The sequence below is a fragment of the Danio rerio genome, chromosome 25, assembly GCF_052040795.2.
Source record: "Danio rerio strain M-AB ecotype USA chromosome 25, GRCz13ab, whole genome shotgun sequence".
In the NCBI taxonomy this organism is placed as follows: domain Eukaryota; kingdom Metazoa; phylum Chordata; class Actinopteri; order Cypriniformes; family Danionidae; genus Danio; species Danio rerio.
This window is the reverse complement of record NC_141045.1, coordinates 17605150-17622500: the sequence shown is the minus strand read 5'-3', so window position 1 is coordinate 17622500 and position 17351 is coordinate 17605150. Positions and strand designations below refer to the sequence as shown.

At 35.3% G+C, this 17351-nt stretch overlaps 1 protein-coding gene across 4 annotated transcripts in view; it reads right to left on the bottom strand.

Annotated features, from left to right (window-relative positions):
- Positions 1–17351, bottom strand: part of tead1a (TEA domain family member 1a) — a 79641-nt gene that overhangs the window by 45574 nt on the left and 16716 nt on the right. For all 4 annotated transcript variants that reach the window (XR_015525608.1, XR_015525609.1, NM_212847.3 and 1 more), the window contains one exon: positions 7455–7709. Coding sequence is in view for 2 of the 4 variants with exons in the window: in NM_212847.3 (NP_998012.2) it covers positions 7455–7656 (202 nt within the window). In the remaining 2 variants the exon portion in view is untranslated. The remainder of the gene's footprint in view (positions 1–7454; positions 7710–17351) is intronic.

The window sequence follows — 17351 nt, the reverse complement described above, 5'->3', positions numbered from 1 at the left end:
CTCACCATATTTGCTATATAAATACACGGAGAACTTGTTGTCAAGATGTTTTTGTAAGGAAGGTAATTCAACGATATCGGTAAATAAATATTCGGTAAAAGTTATTGCAATGGATTGTTAGTGATTGGATGGCTGTTGGGCCGATTGGGTAGCTTTACATGAACCTAGGAAAATGAAGAACCGATTTAAGACATAAGACCGGGGACACCCTAAATTTGTAAAACTCTGACTTTTTCATTCTGTATAACATTAAAGAAGGTTTTTAGAACTTAAGTCAATAGCTGTGTGAATTTTGAGAGTAAAAAAAATATATATATAATTTTACAAGCAAAACAAAATTAATAACCGTGGCTCCTGCCGATATGAGGTCTTATGAAACAAATGATTGATCTGTGGTAGAAGCTAAACAGTATTTATGACATCATTTACTTTGATCTACCGTCTTGATTGTGTTCAAAGCCGTTGAGTGTAGTGAGTATATAATGATGTATTTTAGACAAACATTGGGAATAAACTCCAAGCCAAAAAAAAAAAAAAAAAAAAAAATCACATAAAATGTTAAATAATAAACTTGAGCTCATGTGCCTCTCCTACATTGCATTACAGATCTCAATGCATTACAGATATATGTCAAACAGTAAAAAGCTAAATAACTACTGGAAAAATAGCCAACAAATGCTTTTAAAATATAGTTTTTTATTTGTAGTTACTGCAGAAGGTAATGCAATGAAGATTTATTTCACAGGAAAGGTGCTAGCGACACAAGGTCCTGCATTCAACTGCCAGGGAATCCATGACTTAACGCACTTTGAATCAAACTCAAGATCTCTTAGACAAAAGTGTGTGCCAACTACATAAATTTAAATGCTTGGAAAAAGGCAAGAATCGGCAAGTTGTATTCAAAAACAAATGTGCACTGTTCTCATACCATGAAAAAAAAAGTATGAAAAGACAGTGCTTTTATAGATTACAAACAGGCCCACCTATCCCCATCATATGTCCACACTGAACAACTGTTTGGTTTCCAACTCGGAATTGTTTCTAATAAAGACACAAGACTAGACTCAAGTCCATGTGGAGTGGGTAGGATTGCTTTAACAAACACATTCTCAACTCAATTGTGTTTAACAAATGCACATGGTCATGGCAACATAAATATGTATTTTTCCTTAATCATTGTAAGGTTATAAACACAATAAGATTGTCAGAGCTAGATTTTGCCTCTTATACCCATCTTGCGCAGCATGTAAACACAACTAGTTTTCTATTGGTTTATTGAAGTGTGCCTGTGTGATATGAGAAGGAACGTGTACTTACAGCATATTTAGAGCAAACATTTTGCAGAAAAAGGGATTGAAAATACTACAAATTCCAACACAATCTCACAGCAATTCAAAACTTTGTGATTTAGTGGTTAATTGGAACAATCTCATTCGTACAATTTAGTACGATTTACTTATCCCCCAATGATGAATGGGTTTAGAGGCAGGGTTGGGTGCCACGCCTTCTTTTTAAAATCTAATATTTTTGCACGACTGAACTGACAAAACATAAAATAGTTATGTTTCCTTGTAAGATCAGCCTGACAAATTCAGATGTAGTAAAAAAAAAAAAAAAAAAACATATAAAATGATTTTCTCATCTTGTGCAGCAGCAGTAGAATTGCAACAGTCAAAAGGCTAGATATTAATAGGATAATACAGTGTCTGTTCAGTTTTTAATTAATTATTTAAAGTCCAAGTAAAATCAAAATTTACTTAGTTTTTTTTCTCCGCTAGCACATATTGTTGTCATTTAGGTGAACAATTTATTCTTGCAAGTTAATCCACTAAAAAACCTTTTTTGTAATCTTTGACATTTGGTTTTACAGTTCAGCCACAACATTCTTAGCCACATCCCTCTAACTCGGGGGTCACCAACATGGTGCTCACGATCACCAGGTAGCCCTCGAAGATCACATGAGTTGCCCGCGGGCCTGTTCTAAAAATAGCTCACCATAGCACCACTTACCAGCAAACTGCAATTTTTTGCAGTTGTTCTTTTTACATCACACTTGCATTGTTGTCAATTTGAAAATAACATATAGTTATATATAAATATCTTTTATTTAATATTAGAGCTAGTTGGTCTCCATAGCAACGCTTGTGAGTGCAGTAAAGCAGATCATTTAAAAACATGGAAGAAAAATAATAATTTTCGCAGTGAATAGGAGGAAGAGTTATTTTTTTTTAACTTCATTTGACGAAGGCATAACGGCACAATGTTGAGAGATTTCAGAACGTATCACGCAAGCTAACATTACCATGCTAACTACCCACCAGGCAGCGCACTACAAGTGGAAAAATTCTGCGAACTGTAAAAACAGCAATCTTTTTTTTAATGGTGTTAACCCCCAAAGAGCAACTAAAGACTCATTTAGAGCTACACATTTTTTATTTGAAAAACAAAGCATTTTCAGACAGGAAAGCAAAACTGTGCTTAAAGACTAGAAGGAATATAATCTCCACTCTCTCCAATGTCCAACTCGGGGCAACTACAATGGTTAGAAGAGTGTCTTCTATGTTAAAAATGCTGTAGATTTTGTTATAATTTCTGTAAAATGTGAAAGTTGATTTATGTTACACAATTGAATAACAGACTTGGTACATTGTAGTGCATGATTTGTTAAAAACTGTTAGTGGCTAAAGAAAATATTGTAGAAGTAATAATTTTAAAATGAAACCTCTTGCAGAGATTTATAAAAATAAAGTGTTGCATATTGATATTTATCTGTTTCCTCCCTTGTTAAATCATTGTTGAAAACTATTGTGAGAAATCATTAACATGATCAGTATCTTCACATAGATGAATATCATTAATTATTAATAATTACATATAATTTAAAGTAAATTGAGCAAATTTGTTATTGTGTATCAAATTTTTAGCCCAAGAAGTAGCTCTCAGCTTCAAAAAGGTTGGTGACCCCTGCTCTAACTGCTTGTTTGCTACAAGGGAATGATGCAAAAAAAAAAAGAAGGAACCACCCCCTAATCAACAGCACTGTTACTTCAACTTCAAAGTAAAGTTATTTGTAATCTATTACTTTTTTTACTTTTAAAAGATAAAATATACCTATAAAAATACTAAATAAACTGCAGCTCTTTCAGTAATTTAATATTCACTGAAAAAAAAAAACATTAAAATGGGTTGATGTATGCAAAAGCACTGCAGTGATTGGGTGTTAACTAGTTAACTAGATCGGGCGGTAACTAGTCTACCGAAATGTGTATATTCTATACAAAGCATAAAGCTTATTGGTCAGTTCTTGTCGCATGAATCGCGGTTTTCAACTGGTGCACCTGGAAAATGCAAGTGCGTGCAATATGTATTCCCAATATGTGTACGCAAGCTGCGTTATATGTGAATGGCCCCATAAGCAGCTTCGCTTCCTTCAAATTCAGAAGATACCTTCACAAAAATTTAATTCATCCTGTTTAGGAGTTGGGCAGCCATGTTTCTGGGTGTCCTCCTTGGTGATGAATATTGTCATAGAATGCTTTCTGTTCTGGTGCTTGAACAAGTTGCTGGTCGAGTTAAAAGCAGTCAAAAGTTTTTTAGAGACTGGACATAGACTGCATATCACAGCAATATTTTTTTTACGCTCAATGAAATCAAAGTAATGTCTGTATTTCCACTTGAAGCAACCACTCTTATCAGCAACCATTTCAGCTTGCGTTTTCCAGCAATTTAAAAGCACATGCTTATTAACTGACGTTGCAACGGGAAACGCGATTTAAAATACACACTTTTTTCTTCTAAAGCCTTTATTTGTAACATAAATAATGCAATTACATTGACTTTAGTAACTGTAATCAAATTACACATATTTAAAATGTAATTCGTTACATTACTGCATTTCTTAAAAATGTAATTAGAGTACAGTACACACAACTCTGCTAATCAACATTTCATATACATTGCGATATGAAACATATTACACCAGATGGTAAATTACTCTTTTCATAAAGAATTTAATATTGCAGAATGTTTGGGAACATTATATAATGGAATGCATGTGAAGGAATTATTAGAATAAACTTTAAACTAGATTTCCAGGGGTAAAAAAAAAAAAAAAAAAAAAAAAAAAAAAAAAAAAAACAGATGCCCTTCCAGCCACAACCCAGCACTGGGAAACACAAATTCACTTAAGCATTCACACACACTATGGCCAATTTTGTTTATTTAATTCACTTATACAGCATGTCTTTGGACTGTGGGGGAAACCGGAGCACCCCAAGGAAACCCAATGCCAACTGACCCAACCAGGGCTTGAACCAGCAATCTTTTTGCTGTGAGGCGACAGTTCTAACCTCTGAGCCTTCGTCCTGCCGGGCACAAATATTTTACAAATCTAATGTAAAATGACACTTGGATAAATCACTATTTAATATCACTACCACCAAATAAACTGATTCATTAATAAAGTCTTAGTATTGATTATTTCAGTAGGCTAGAAACTATAATTATCTGTACTGGTGCGCATGTAAGCTTGCTCACTGTGGGCAAGGCCAAGTGCATGTTCAATATCCTGAAAGAAAAAGGAAAGCAGTATTCCCTCTTTCCATGACATCAGCCCAGCCGGGTGTTTGAGGGAGGCGCGGGGAGATTTGGGGAATGAGGTGGGGGGATTGGGAGCGCAGCTGGTGTCAGCCGCAAGACCATCTGCTCCTAACTAATGGTTCACGCTGACTTTACAACAGAGCCCAGGACGGCCTGCCTGCTCCACCGCCTGGAGTTCCGTTTTCCAGTTTCAGAGGCCCAACGCACCTCATCGGCTCACCCTGAGGACGAGCAACTAACAATTTCCCTGAGAACTTTCTGATGAGCTAGTTCCCCGCCAACCTCAACAAACACTCACGATCACGAGCAGTCAAAACAACCCCCAGCAGCAGTCATAACGCCACACAGCCAGTCAAAACACTGAAACTGAGGGGGGAAAAGATAGATTGCTCCATATTAAAGATTCTTTCACATTAGCGCATTTTAAAATATGTGATGCCCATAAAATGTGGTTGTTTAATTGAATGCTTTAAAAAACATTTGAGATTTGGTCACACTTTAAAATTATGGTCTATTAGTTAATGTTAGTTTTTGTATTTACAGACATGAACAAACTACTGGTACATTTATATTTTTTATATTATATAATATATATTATATTACACATTTATTAAGGTATTTATTCATTTCTTTTAACATAAGTTAATGTTTTTAAAGTTAAATAACTTTGATTAATGCCCCATGAGTTAATATGAACTAATGTTAACAACCACAAGTTTGGATCTTAATGATGCATTAGTAATTGCTGAACTATGATTAATAAATGCTTTACAAGATTATTACTTGGTTACTTAGATACTTAGATACAGAGTACGTTTACATGAATATCAATAATTCAATTTTAATACAATTAAGACAGTAGTCTGATTAAGACTCTACCATGTAAACAGCGATTTTTAATTAATTTAAGGTGATTAAGGTCAAATCGAACTAAACAGAAATCCAATTAAGAGGTGGATTATTCCGATTTTAGTCGCAGTGCAGTACAGACATTTAAACACTGTAATCAAACTATTACCGTCATGTCGAATTTTTGCCGGATTTCACAATAGGATAGACAGTACACACGGCTGTTTGACCGATTGAGGCAAATAATTTGATTGCTGAAGTCCATATAAACGTAGTCAATGTTAGTAAATACATTAACTAATGGATCATTGTTCTAAAGTGGTACATGAAATTTTACATATTACAATAAATAATAATTTAAATAAAATAAAATTAAATATAAATTTGTAATTTAAGCTAGATTAAGTTATTAAAAAGAGGCAGATCACATGAAAATGTCCTTGCTCTGCATCAGATTATTTAAAAATGATTTTAAATCAACTTCACACCTTAGTTGGGCTTGTTTGGTCCATTTTTGGTTAGGTGGTCAATGTGAAATCTGCCTTCTAACTTTCTAAAAAAAAAAAAAAACATGACGATATTCTAACTCAAGCTTTAAAATTAAAAACAATTAAAATATAAAAAACTAAAATTGCAATATAAAATATTACATGACTTTGGCATAGCTACTATGATGTTAAATTATACGTTTTTTTGGTTTAAATTTTTGTTTAACAACAAGAAGATGAATGTTGACACTTATGTATTAATATATTAATTGGCAAAGATTAATGCCTAGATCAGACTGCACGATTTTCAAAGTAGTCGTGTCACAAATGTTTTTACACTGCATGACTACCTGGGTTAGCGTTCTGTGGGTGCTGTGTTTAAACTGAAGGATGGATCGGCGACAGGGGGTTTCACACTGCATGACTTTACAATAGGAAAACTCAACGACAACTTTGTGAAACTACGACTCACAAACAAACGCAAGAAGTGACATGGAAGCAATGCGAGGTCATGAAATATATCTTTTGTTATTAACTACATAATGGAAAAAGAAGGCTTAGCTCTAGAAAATGAACTTATTTTACTCACCTGGCTTGTGAAAAGAATTAACAATTCCTCAACTTTTTGACCTGGTTGTGATATTGCTCAGATGACATGTCAAACAGACACAGTGCTCCTGCCAAATTTACACTAGTTTTCCTCCATTTCTTGGGTCCAAATAAACTGAAAATGATTTTGACTTCTCCCCCAACCTCCCGCTGGCCTGCAGATTTCCACACTAGTGGATTCTGCCCTTTCATTGGCTGTAGGTGACCTAGGATGTTAATTTCAATCAGTAAACATTTCACACGGCATTCATTCGAATCGCAGACAGCTCCAGATATTTAGCATGCCAAATATCTCACGGGTTTTGGCGACCCATCTGTGATTCTCTTATATCGCGTTCTTGATAGTTCATATTGTTTGATTGTTACTAAGTGAACGAGAACAGATTTGCCTGTGATTTTAGGCATTTGTCGATATTTCTCAAAACCTGTCGGCGAGTCAAAATCAAGGCTAAAATCATGCAGCTTGAACTCTGCATAAGTTTCACAGTATATATTTCAAGGCTTTTTTTCCCTTGAATTTAGTCAAGTTTGTTCCTCACCATTGGCTTGCTTGGTTTGGGACTTGGGGAGCTGCGCATTCATGGATTTGCTTCTCAGTGTTTGGACTTCCAGCAGTGACATTTCAACTACACTGAACATCAACTCTGAAAACTGGACTGAAGCAGTTTCAAGTTACTAGAACTTCCATCTTGAGCTGCTCTGACACAATCTTCATTGTAAAAGCAATATAAAAATAAAGGTGAATTAAATTGAATCCACTTGGAAGTGAAATCTTACTTCAACACAGCATGTTGGGATAAATTTGTCGATTCCAATCCATTATTAATAACAGGGTCTGGATCTTGTGAGATTCAAACTCAACCTCTGACCTGTCAATCAAACCAAATTAGTGCAGCTTTTTCGACTCACCATACATTTTGCCCTCATCAGACAGGATAATTTTCCGCCGGCCACAGGGAGGGTAGATGGCCAGAGCCTCCTGAAAGCTCTGCTCAATGTCAGGGCTCCACACGCCCTCCGCGTCATTGTCCATGGGCTTATCAGCAGAGTCGCTCATCCTCTCAATGTCCTCCCCGGCACTTTCACTGCCGCTCCAGCTGCTGGGATCCATGGCAATGGATGTGATCTCAGAGCCTGAGCCTGGAGAACTCAAGGCACACTGACCTGGGAAGCAGCAAAAAAAAAAAAAAAAAAAAAAAAAAAAAAAAGTTATGGTGTGTTAATCTTTCTGTTAAAGAGCTTACTTAAGTCTGATAACACACACAAAAAAAACCTTTAAAAACACAAAAATAATACATCAAATTAAACAAATAAAACTTTCTAAAAATAATCTAAAAAAAAATTATCTAAAAATAATCTAAAAAATAACTAAGTCTAAACACAAATAATAAATAATCAAAAAAATAAATGATAAATGAAATATCTAAAAAAAAATAAAATAAATGAATAATCTAAAATAATAATAATAATAATAAAAATGAATAAATGAATGAATAATCTAACAATAAACAAACAAATGAATAAATGAATGAATAATCTAACAAAAAACAAACCTAAATAAATAATCTAAAACAATGAATAAAAAAATAAATAATCTAAAAAAATCTAAAAATAAATAATTAAATGATCTAAATAAATAAATAATCTAAAAAACAACTAAATAATGTACATAAATAATATATAATATAAAAATAAATAAATAATCTAAAAAATAACCAGTGTAAATAAATGATACATAAATAATCAAAGTGAATAAATCTAAAAAAAAAATAATAATAACTAAATAATGTAAATAAATATTAAACAAATAATCTAAAAAATAAATAAATCATAAAACATAATAACTTGCCTAATTAACCCTTGAAAAAAGATTATACTGTCATTATTTACAGGGGAAAAATACATCAAATGTATTGATGACTGATGTACTGCATAGATTTAACCAATCAAATGCTCTCTACAATGAGAACATCCCAACCCCTGATACCACCAACAACTTACTTACAAATAATAACCATAAATAAATAAAAAATGGACCAGTTAAATAACTGTGTCCAAAATCAATTATCAAAATTCACTGAAACAAAATGATTGATTAGATTGACTAAATTTTCTCAAGGTAACTGGTTCCAAACAATGAATATGGGCTGAATTTAACCAAATTAAGTTGAACATTACTAAATTTAATTTGTTTGGTTAAATTCAGCCCATATAAATTGTTTGCAACCACTTACCTCAAAACAACTGAGCAAATCCAATGCATCATTTTTCCAGTGCATTAGATTCCATAAGTACATATTAGTAAATAGTATTTGACAAGCGTAGCATGTCTGAATTCAAAGTATTCATAAAAGAGTTGATATTCTACCTCTGGCAAGACCCTTACAAGTGTACTTGTGATGGACACTTTCAAATCCTATGATGCCATAGAAGAGCATTTATGAATGGCAGTGAAGCAGCTTAACGAACACTACTAGGCTGTCACAGTAACAACATGGCAAATGTTATGCCCCCAAATACCACTCACTTTCATGCAACACAGTATATACTTTTTTTAAGTCAAAGTCATTTCTTTCTTTAAAAAACTATACCCAAAAGATATAGATTTTGGACGCAGCCAGTGTCACTACGTCTCTAAAAAAATGGCCTGTTTACAACTTCACACAGTCAATCTGTTTGTGGTTTGGGATTGAAAATACTGATGAACACACATTAAATACAATTAAAACATGTTCTCATCATCCATAAAATAAAAAAAACATCAAACCCAAAGCTGAAGATCAACACATGATTGAAAGCCCATGAAGGAAATGAGAAAACGCATAAGCCACGCTAATTTAGGAGTGGCACTTAGGCTAAACCAAAACAGCTGCCGTCTTACAAGGGAATCTTACAAGCTGGCAATGATGTCAGGCCAGCTTTTTAACATTTGTGGTAGAAACTTGCTGAATGACAAATGTTGATCCTGTAGCTTGAGAAAGAGAGCGATTAAACCCAAATCAAATGCAGCGAGTCGCTACATTTAGCATTAACGCCACACAGTATGTTTAATGTACAAGGAAATCGCTTGCGCAAAAAAAAGCTCTGTGGCTAATCGCAATCTCATTATAAACATTACACTACAAATCAGGGCAAAGACTGCAGCAATCTGGCAGAAAAATCAGAAGAATCGCATCCAAGTGCATATAAACCGCTCCCATAAACAGCCAAAAGCGCTAGGACATCAAACGTGTATGTGTGTACGGCTTTGAGGGAAACCATGAAGTGTTACAACAATACAAATCTCATCTAAATGGTCACACAGAGATTGCGAACAACAAAAGCTGTGTTTTTGAAGTCACATTTGACTTAACGGCTATGCAAGCCAGAGAAATGAAGCCTAGTGAAATAAATACAGCACTGCCGACTTTAGAAATGCTAGCATGCGTTTCCTGTCAAATTTGTGTGGGCTACACACTGCTTTCCATTAGATTTGCACAAAACTTTGGCCCTATTTTCTACATGTTGATTTAAAAACAATAACTAAATGACTAAATATGTTTAAGTATATATTTTTATATTAATAAGTTAAATATAATAATGAATTGCTGCATCAGTTTCTACAAACATATGATCATATAACTTTTAGGAAAAACACACACACACACACACACACACAGATACATAGACGCACATGCAAGCACGGATTTGCACTCACAGATGCGCATATGCCCGCATGCTCACGGATGCTTGCACGCAGATGCGCACACAAAAACACGCACACACAAACACATGCGCACGCACTGATGCACACACGAATGCGTACGCACGTGTATGCATGCATACGCATGGACGCGCACGCACTGACACGCACGCAGACGCATGCACACACACGAATAAAAAAAGCACACATACAAACACACACAGATGCAAGTGAACAAACATCCATGCATGCATGCACAAACACACGCACAAACACAAACTCATGCACACGCTCGCCCATGGACACACAAACATGCACACACGAACGCTTATGCATAGACTCACACAAATGTTTACGACGTACACACAGACGCGGACACACATGTATATATGCATATTCACGGATGCGCACGCACACATGTACAAGGACGCACGCACACGGATGCACACAAACACACAGGCACAAACACAGCTGCATGCATGCACAAGAATGCGTGCACACACACAAACATGCACGCAAACACAAACAAACACACGCACATGTACACACGGACTCGCACACACAGACCTGCATGTACACACATGGAGGCACAGATGCAGAGGGATGTGCACACACGTACAAACACGCATGCACGGACACACAAGGACGCGCACACTCACAAACAATCACTTACAAACACGCAATGCATAGGCGCACAGGGATACGCACACACGCAAAAACACAAACACACAATGCACAATTGCACAGGGATGCACATACACGCACAAACACGCATGCACAGACACACAAGGATGCCCACACACTTACAAACACGCTCGCACAAACACGCAATGCACGGACACACAGGGATGCGCACACACTCACAAATATGAACACACAAACGCGCGCACTTTATATTGCAGTCTAGCAAAATACTATTTGCTCAAATTCCCTGAAAAACAAACAACAGTATCTGGATGCAGCCTTTATGATGCAAGCTGGGATTGCATCACTAGGCGATGCAATGTCAGACACAATGCACTCAATGGAGTGAGTGACATCACTGTGATTGGTAGGGTAAGGGGTGGGGTTAGGTGAGCGCATTTAAAAAGCATTGGATGCAGCTCAGATTGCACTGCACCAAGTCAGCAAAAAAATAAACGTTTCTGGGCTAGGTGGGCTTGCTAAAATGAGCCGTTTGCATTGGACAAATTTGTTTTTAAAATTGTCATGATCTAATATTTCAATCTAGTTTTGTTAAATGAACTCATGTCATTTATATCTGAACAATAAAGGAGTCAACACAAAACGATACTAAAAAGTGACTTAGTAGAGCAGAGAAGAAACATTTAATTGAACTTTACAAAGCGCTTTTTAACAATATACTTAAAAGGCACCTAGGTTACACCTTTTTTCAGATTTAATATAAGTCTTTTGCCTTTTGTATTTTGTCTCTAGAATGTCTATTTAAAGTTTAAGCTCAAAACACCCATCAGATGTTTCATTATACCTTTTACAAGATGCTGTTTAATACTGATTTCCAGTAGGGGATGGTTTTGTCGTACTGCGCCTTTAAGACGAGTCTTTCCCGCCTAATGTTTCTACGTGCCTACGTGCTTTAATCTCCTCCCTCGGCTGCATCAGACAACAGACAGATTTTAAGGAAGAAGGTCTAACGTAGCGTTTTTATGTTGTTAAATTGAAAACACAAAAGGACTGGGTGTGTTTGTATCACCCCAATATGATGGTCTATACACTATATATACACATATGTTTGTCCAAATAGCTTGAAAAGTAGATTTTTCACCATTGGTGCCCTTTAAATGTGTTAAGAAATGGTCTTGAAAGAGTTCTCTCTTTAAATGGCCTTGTGTTTCAATATTACATTATCTGCAGTACAGGTTTTAAAAATATACTTTTAAGATGTGAAGCACACTACAAGAGCACATTCAATACAATTAAGTGCACTTCTTTTTCGCAGGGGGAAAGATGAGCTGTGTGTGTTTCTATGAGTGAGAATGGATAGCTGCTAGACAGTGAGATCTACACCGTTAGCTGAGAGAGGGGGGGGGTTTGCAGGATTTTTTTCCTGCTCTATTTACTTTACAGATTTTAACTGTAAACAGAATTACAATGTCATTTTAAAATTACATTTACTTTGGGTTAAATAAAACTACAAGGGGAACTTAAGTATATTTAACTTTTAATTGTTTGATGCGTTTCAAATTATCATCAGAGTAAATAAAATAAAAATAAAGAAAAAACTTAAACTTTAGACTCTCTAGTGCCACCACTTGTCCAAAGTTTCAGTTATGTTTATTGTTATATCGTTTGAAACAAATGGGCTACAATCAAAATTATTTTGTCCTCTGATTCCTCGACTCAAACAGATTCAAACACACACTATGACGTCATTTTCCAACATAAAAATGTTTTAGCTATTTAAAATTTTTCAAAAAAAAACCTGTTTGAATGAACTCATCCTAGGCCGTTTGTCTGGTTTTCATAAAAATTTAAATCACATGATCTATAGACCATGCAGACCAAAAGTTATTGAATTCAAGTTGATTAGTCAAACCATTTTCATTTAATTTTCAAACAAATTTAACAGAGCTTGCGAAAATTGACTTAAGGTGTTATCTCTATAACGCATTGACGTATTCACAGCAAACTTGGTGTGTTATCACAACTATGACCTAAAGTAAGCTGCACAACCCGCTTGTGATCCAAAGATACAAAAAAAACAAAAATTTTTTTTTTGCTTACAACTTCTCAACCCTCTGTCCCAAAGGAATTTAAATCCGGCGGAGCATGCCGAGTCGAATGATGTCTGATTTTCCCTGGTCAGCCATTTTGAACTATGTTAAAAATTGCTATATTTTAAGGGCACATTGGCGAATTGTTATGAGAGTTTGTATGCGTCTTCAGAACTGTGAAAAAAAAAAAAAAAAAAAAAATCACCTTTTGGCCAAAGTTATAACAATATTTCTAAAAATGCTAATAACTTTTGACTAATTTTGTCTATTGTCATAAATTGTCTTGATACATTCCTTGGGTTGTCCTGAGAATATCGATACCAATTATGCCTTAATTAACTGAACTTCTAGCCTTCTAGCCGCCATCTAGCCTTAAGTCAAGAAACTACTTTTTCGAACTCCTTCTACATCATTTGGCTGATTTGCACCAAACTTGACTCAGATCATCTTCAGATCATGCTGACAAAGTTATGGTATTTGTGTCAATAGGTGTCATGCTACATCCGAGGCTGTATCTCTGCGATAGTTAAAGATAATGACACCAAATTTTAGGTCTATCATTGTCGCCTTACACTGATTTATAACCAAATTTGTATGGTGTGGTTAAAGTAAGAGTTTTATGACATTCATTAGCCATTATCAATGAAACATATTTGGTAATAACTTTTGATTGCATATGCTTATTTTAAATAAATTGTTCTCAAATTGTTCTTTGGGTCATGCTGATAACACAGATACTAATTATGCCATAATCTGCCAAATTTCTTATCTGCCATTTTATTTTGCTTAAAGCATTCTTTTTTTCAACTCCTCCTAAACCGTTCTTCCAATCTTTACAAAATTTGGCTCAGATCATGCTGCCAAAAAGTTCCAGTTGCTCTGTAGCTTGTTGACTTGCTTGTTTATGATGTGGCTGCTGGGCTGCTTGGCCCCGATAATTGCTGCTTGCAGCTATATTGTATTATTTACATTGTTCACTTATTGCTTTTTGACAATTTATACTCAGAAAAAACTGTTCAAAAACTACAACCAATGATTCTTTTATACAACTTGACTTATTTCCACACATTAAAGTTACTGAAAAGTGGAAAAACTAAATAAATTGTATTTTTTTCAGTATGTCTAACATTATAGTTAGCTTAATTTAAAACCAATGCATCATCTAATGTAATTTTCCATTTGGGGTATAGCTAAGCTGTGAATAGGTCTCTCGCTAACACTTTGCAGTTTTTGTGTACACAACTAAACGCTGATGTTGCAAAAACACACATTTGCACTGCTGAGAGAGAGTGATAAAATGTGTGCAAGCTGCAAAAAGCTGCTAAATGCTTGGGCTCTTAAACATCATTTTCCTGACTTGGAGATGAACTCAACTGTAATCACTTCCAGCACAGTCATGTGTGCACTTTTGGCTTTGCCCACAATTACACTGCAATCTGTAGTTTTCCACTTCTGGCACATTACAGAATCACTAACCCAACAGCAGCACTGTGTTCGTACATTCGGCACACGACTGTATACATCTGAGTTTGTACTTTCAGATCAGAGTGTTTTACGTGTATATCCCTCATGTGAAGGTTTTCTTTCATGTAAATACTCCTTGATCTCGTGCATTACCAGCCGACTAAAGCAGACGGAGATGCTACAATTACTTGTATGGTAATGTCTCGGATATCTGAGAGATTCTACATGAGTTTTGAATTAGCATCAACAAAAGCAGGCTGATGGTTTGGACTGTGGAAGATTAAAGAGTCTGAGTGTGATGGTTTAATCGGAAAGAGAGAAGAGAGGCGGCTCTCGACACACCACAAGTACTCCCTGCCTGTAATTTACAAGACTTCACACTTCAAAAGAGAAAGAAACTCAGAAAGAAGAAGCATAAAAAAAGGAATAAATAAAACTAGAGAAGCACCAATGTTAAAATTTTGGCTGATAATTTTGAAGTCAAAATTATTAGCCGTCGTATGAATTTTTTTTTTCATTTTTTTTTTCAAATATTTCCAAATAAAGAAATCTTTTACAGTAATTCTTATGACATTTTTTCTTCTGGAGATAGTCTTATTTGTTTTATTTCGACTAGAATTAAAGCATTTTTTTAAACATTTAAAAGGGCATTTTTCAGGTATTTTTAGCCCTTTTAAGCAATATTTTACTTTGATTGTCTGCAGAACAAAGCTAACTTGCATAATTAATGATGGCAAAAACAAAAGAAATCAGTTATTAGAAATCAGTTATTAAAACTATTATATTTAAAAATCTTCTTTCTGTTAAAAGAAATTGACGAAACAATTCAGGAGGGCTAATTTGACTACAAGAACAACAAGAAAACCTTGACACTTAGATTTTGTTACATTCATCACATTGTTCAGAGTAATGCTTACGAACTGTCAAATGTATATGCTTCTTACCATATTTGATAGTGCATTCAAATAACCAAAACGTTGGCGATTTGAAAATTGCACCAGACTTCAGTTTAGAAACGATTAATCGTGCTGGCCTAAATCATCTAATTTTATCCCGCCTTTTTTTACAGAATTTCGCATGCTCAAACTCTAGAATGACCATGGCTTAACAATACTACTACTACACATCTTAAGGTTAAGTTAACGTCATCGCATTTGGACACTAGCTTTACATTTTAACAGCCCTTAACATGATGCTGATTAAATCAAAGCATGACTTGTTGCTTCCCATGTCGTGTCAAGCACCGTTTTAGGAAATACTTTCCCAATTAAATAACTCCCGTTTATACTACTGTTTATATTAACACTACATCTGTTTGTTAAGTTGTGACGTACCTGTGATGTATGAATACCATTTCCGGTACCAAGCCGCTACTCATTTGAATTGAGAAAATATTAGTTTATGACCACTTTTTAGTCATATCAAACATTAAAGGGAATTTCATATAAAATTATGGTGTACACAACAGTCTCTGGACTTGCTGCATCACAGACACTAACATTTTAGCGATTTATAAAAAATGTATCACATTCTGGCCATCGGATATTAGGCATGGATAAATACATTGCGATCGTGATTTTCTAAAGTATTACATCGCTTTGTAAATGTTTATTATTATCATTTGTTGAATCGCCCCATACAATTTGATAGATCGCTTGGATTTAGAAGCTGCTTGATGTCACACTTAACAAGTGGATAGCATACAGACAAGTTCCCTTAAACCACAAACATTTTCATCAGCCATGTTTCGTTAGATGTGGACACTTAATTTCCATAATTCCTAGCAGTAAGACATACGAGAACGCTTTTAGGGGTGGTCATTAGTTAATGGATTAGAAGTGACAGTAAAGAATTTCTGCTGTCAGCTGGGTTGCCAGGTATATGTAACAAAAACATGCCTAAAAGCAAAACAAAACCAATTCAAAAAGTAGCAGTTGCATTACCGGGCAGGAAAGTGGTTCCCCTTTGTTTAAAAGTCAACTAAACAACAAACCCCATACAAGACAGTGTACACGTAAACTAATTCTGTGGGGTAGATTGCATACCTGATTTCACCAAGTAGGACATGTTCCTGAATCAACATGTTAAGTTTAGGCTTACAGTTTATGGACTTGTTATCCAACTATCGTCCACTCTGATTTTGGAAATAATGTGCAGTTATGGTTGGGTTTAGGGGTAGAAATTAGGTATGGATTACAATTTCGAAACAAAGATTTTGTTCCAGGATCAACATTGATGCTAATCCAAAATAGCAACATACTTTGCAAAATCATGACATGCATATTGCACACATGTCAACCCTGGCCACCAGTTTGCCCCAAAACAAACAATACAGCAACTTTGGATCTTTAAGATATATTTTGAGCGAGTTTGCTCAAAATATTAGTTCATTTCAAAATGAAACCAACACTGCACACAGAGAAGTGGCCATAAACCACAGACAGTTTTTGCAAGCCATGTTTCGTTATGTGTTGACGTAATATTTCCCATAATTCTCAGCTGAGGCCTACAAGCGTCATTTTTTGTGGTGGCCAATGAATGAATTTGGCCAATGAAAAAGCTGTGGTAGAGTCTAGACTTTCAAGCGTAAGCAGGGTTGCCAGATATATATATATTTTGCATGTTCTCCCTGCCTTCGCGTGGGTTTTCTCCAGGTGCTCTGGTTTCCCCCACAGTCCAAAGACATGCAGTACAGGTGAATTGAGTAAGCTAAATTGTCTGTAGTGTATGAGTGTGTGTGTTAATGTGTGTGTGTTAATGTGTGTGTGGATGTTTCCCAGAGATGGGTTGCGGCAGGAAGGTCATCCGCTGTGTAAAAAACTTGCTGGATAAGTTGGCGATTCATTACACTGTGGCGACCCCGGATTAATAAAGGGACTAAGCCGACAAAAAAATGAATGAACGAATGAAACTCACAAAACAACA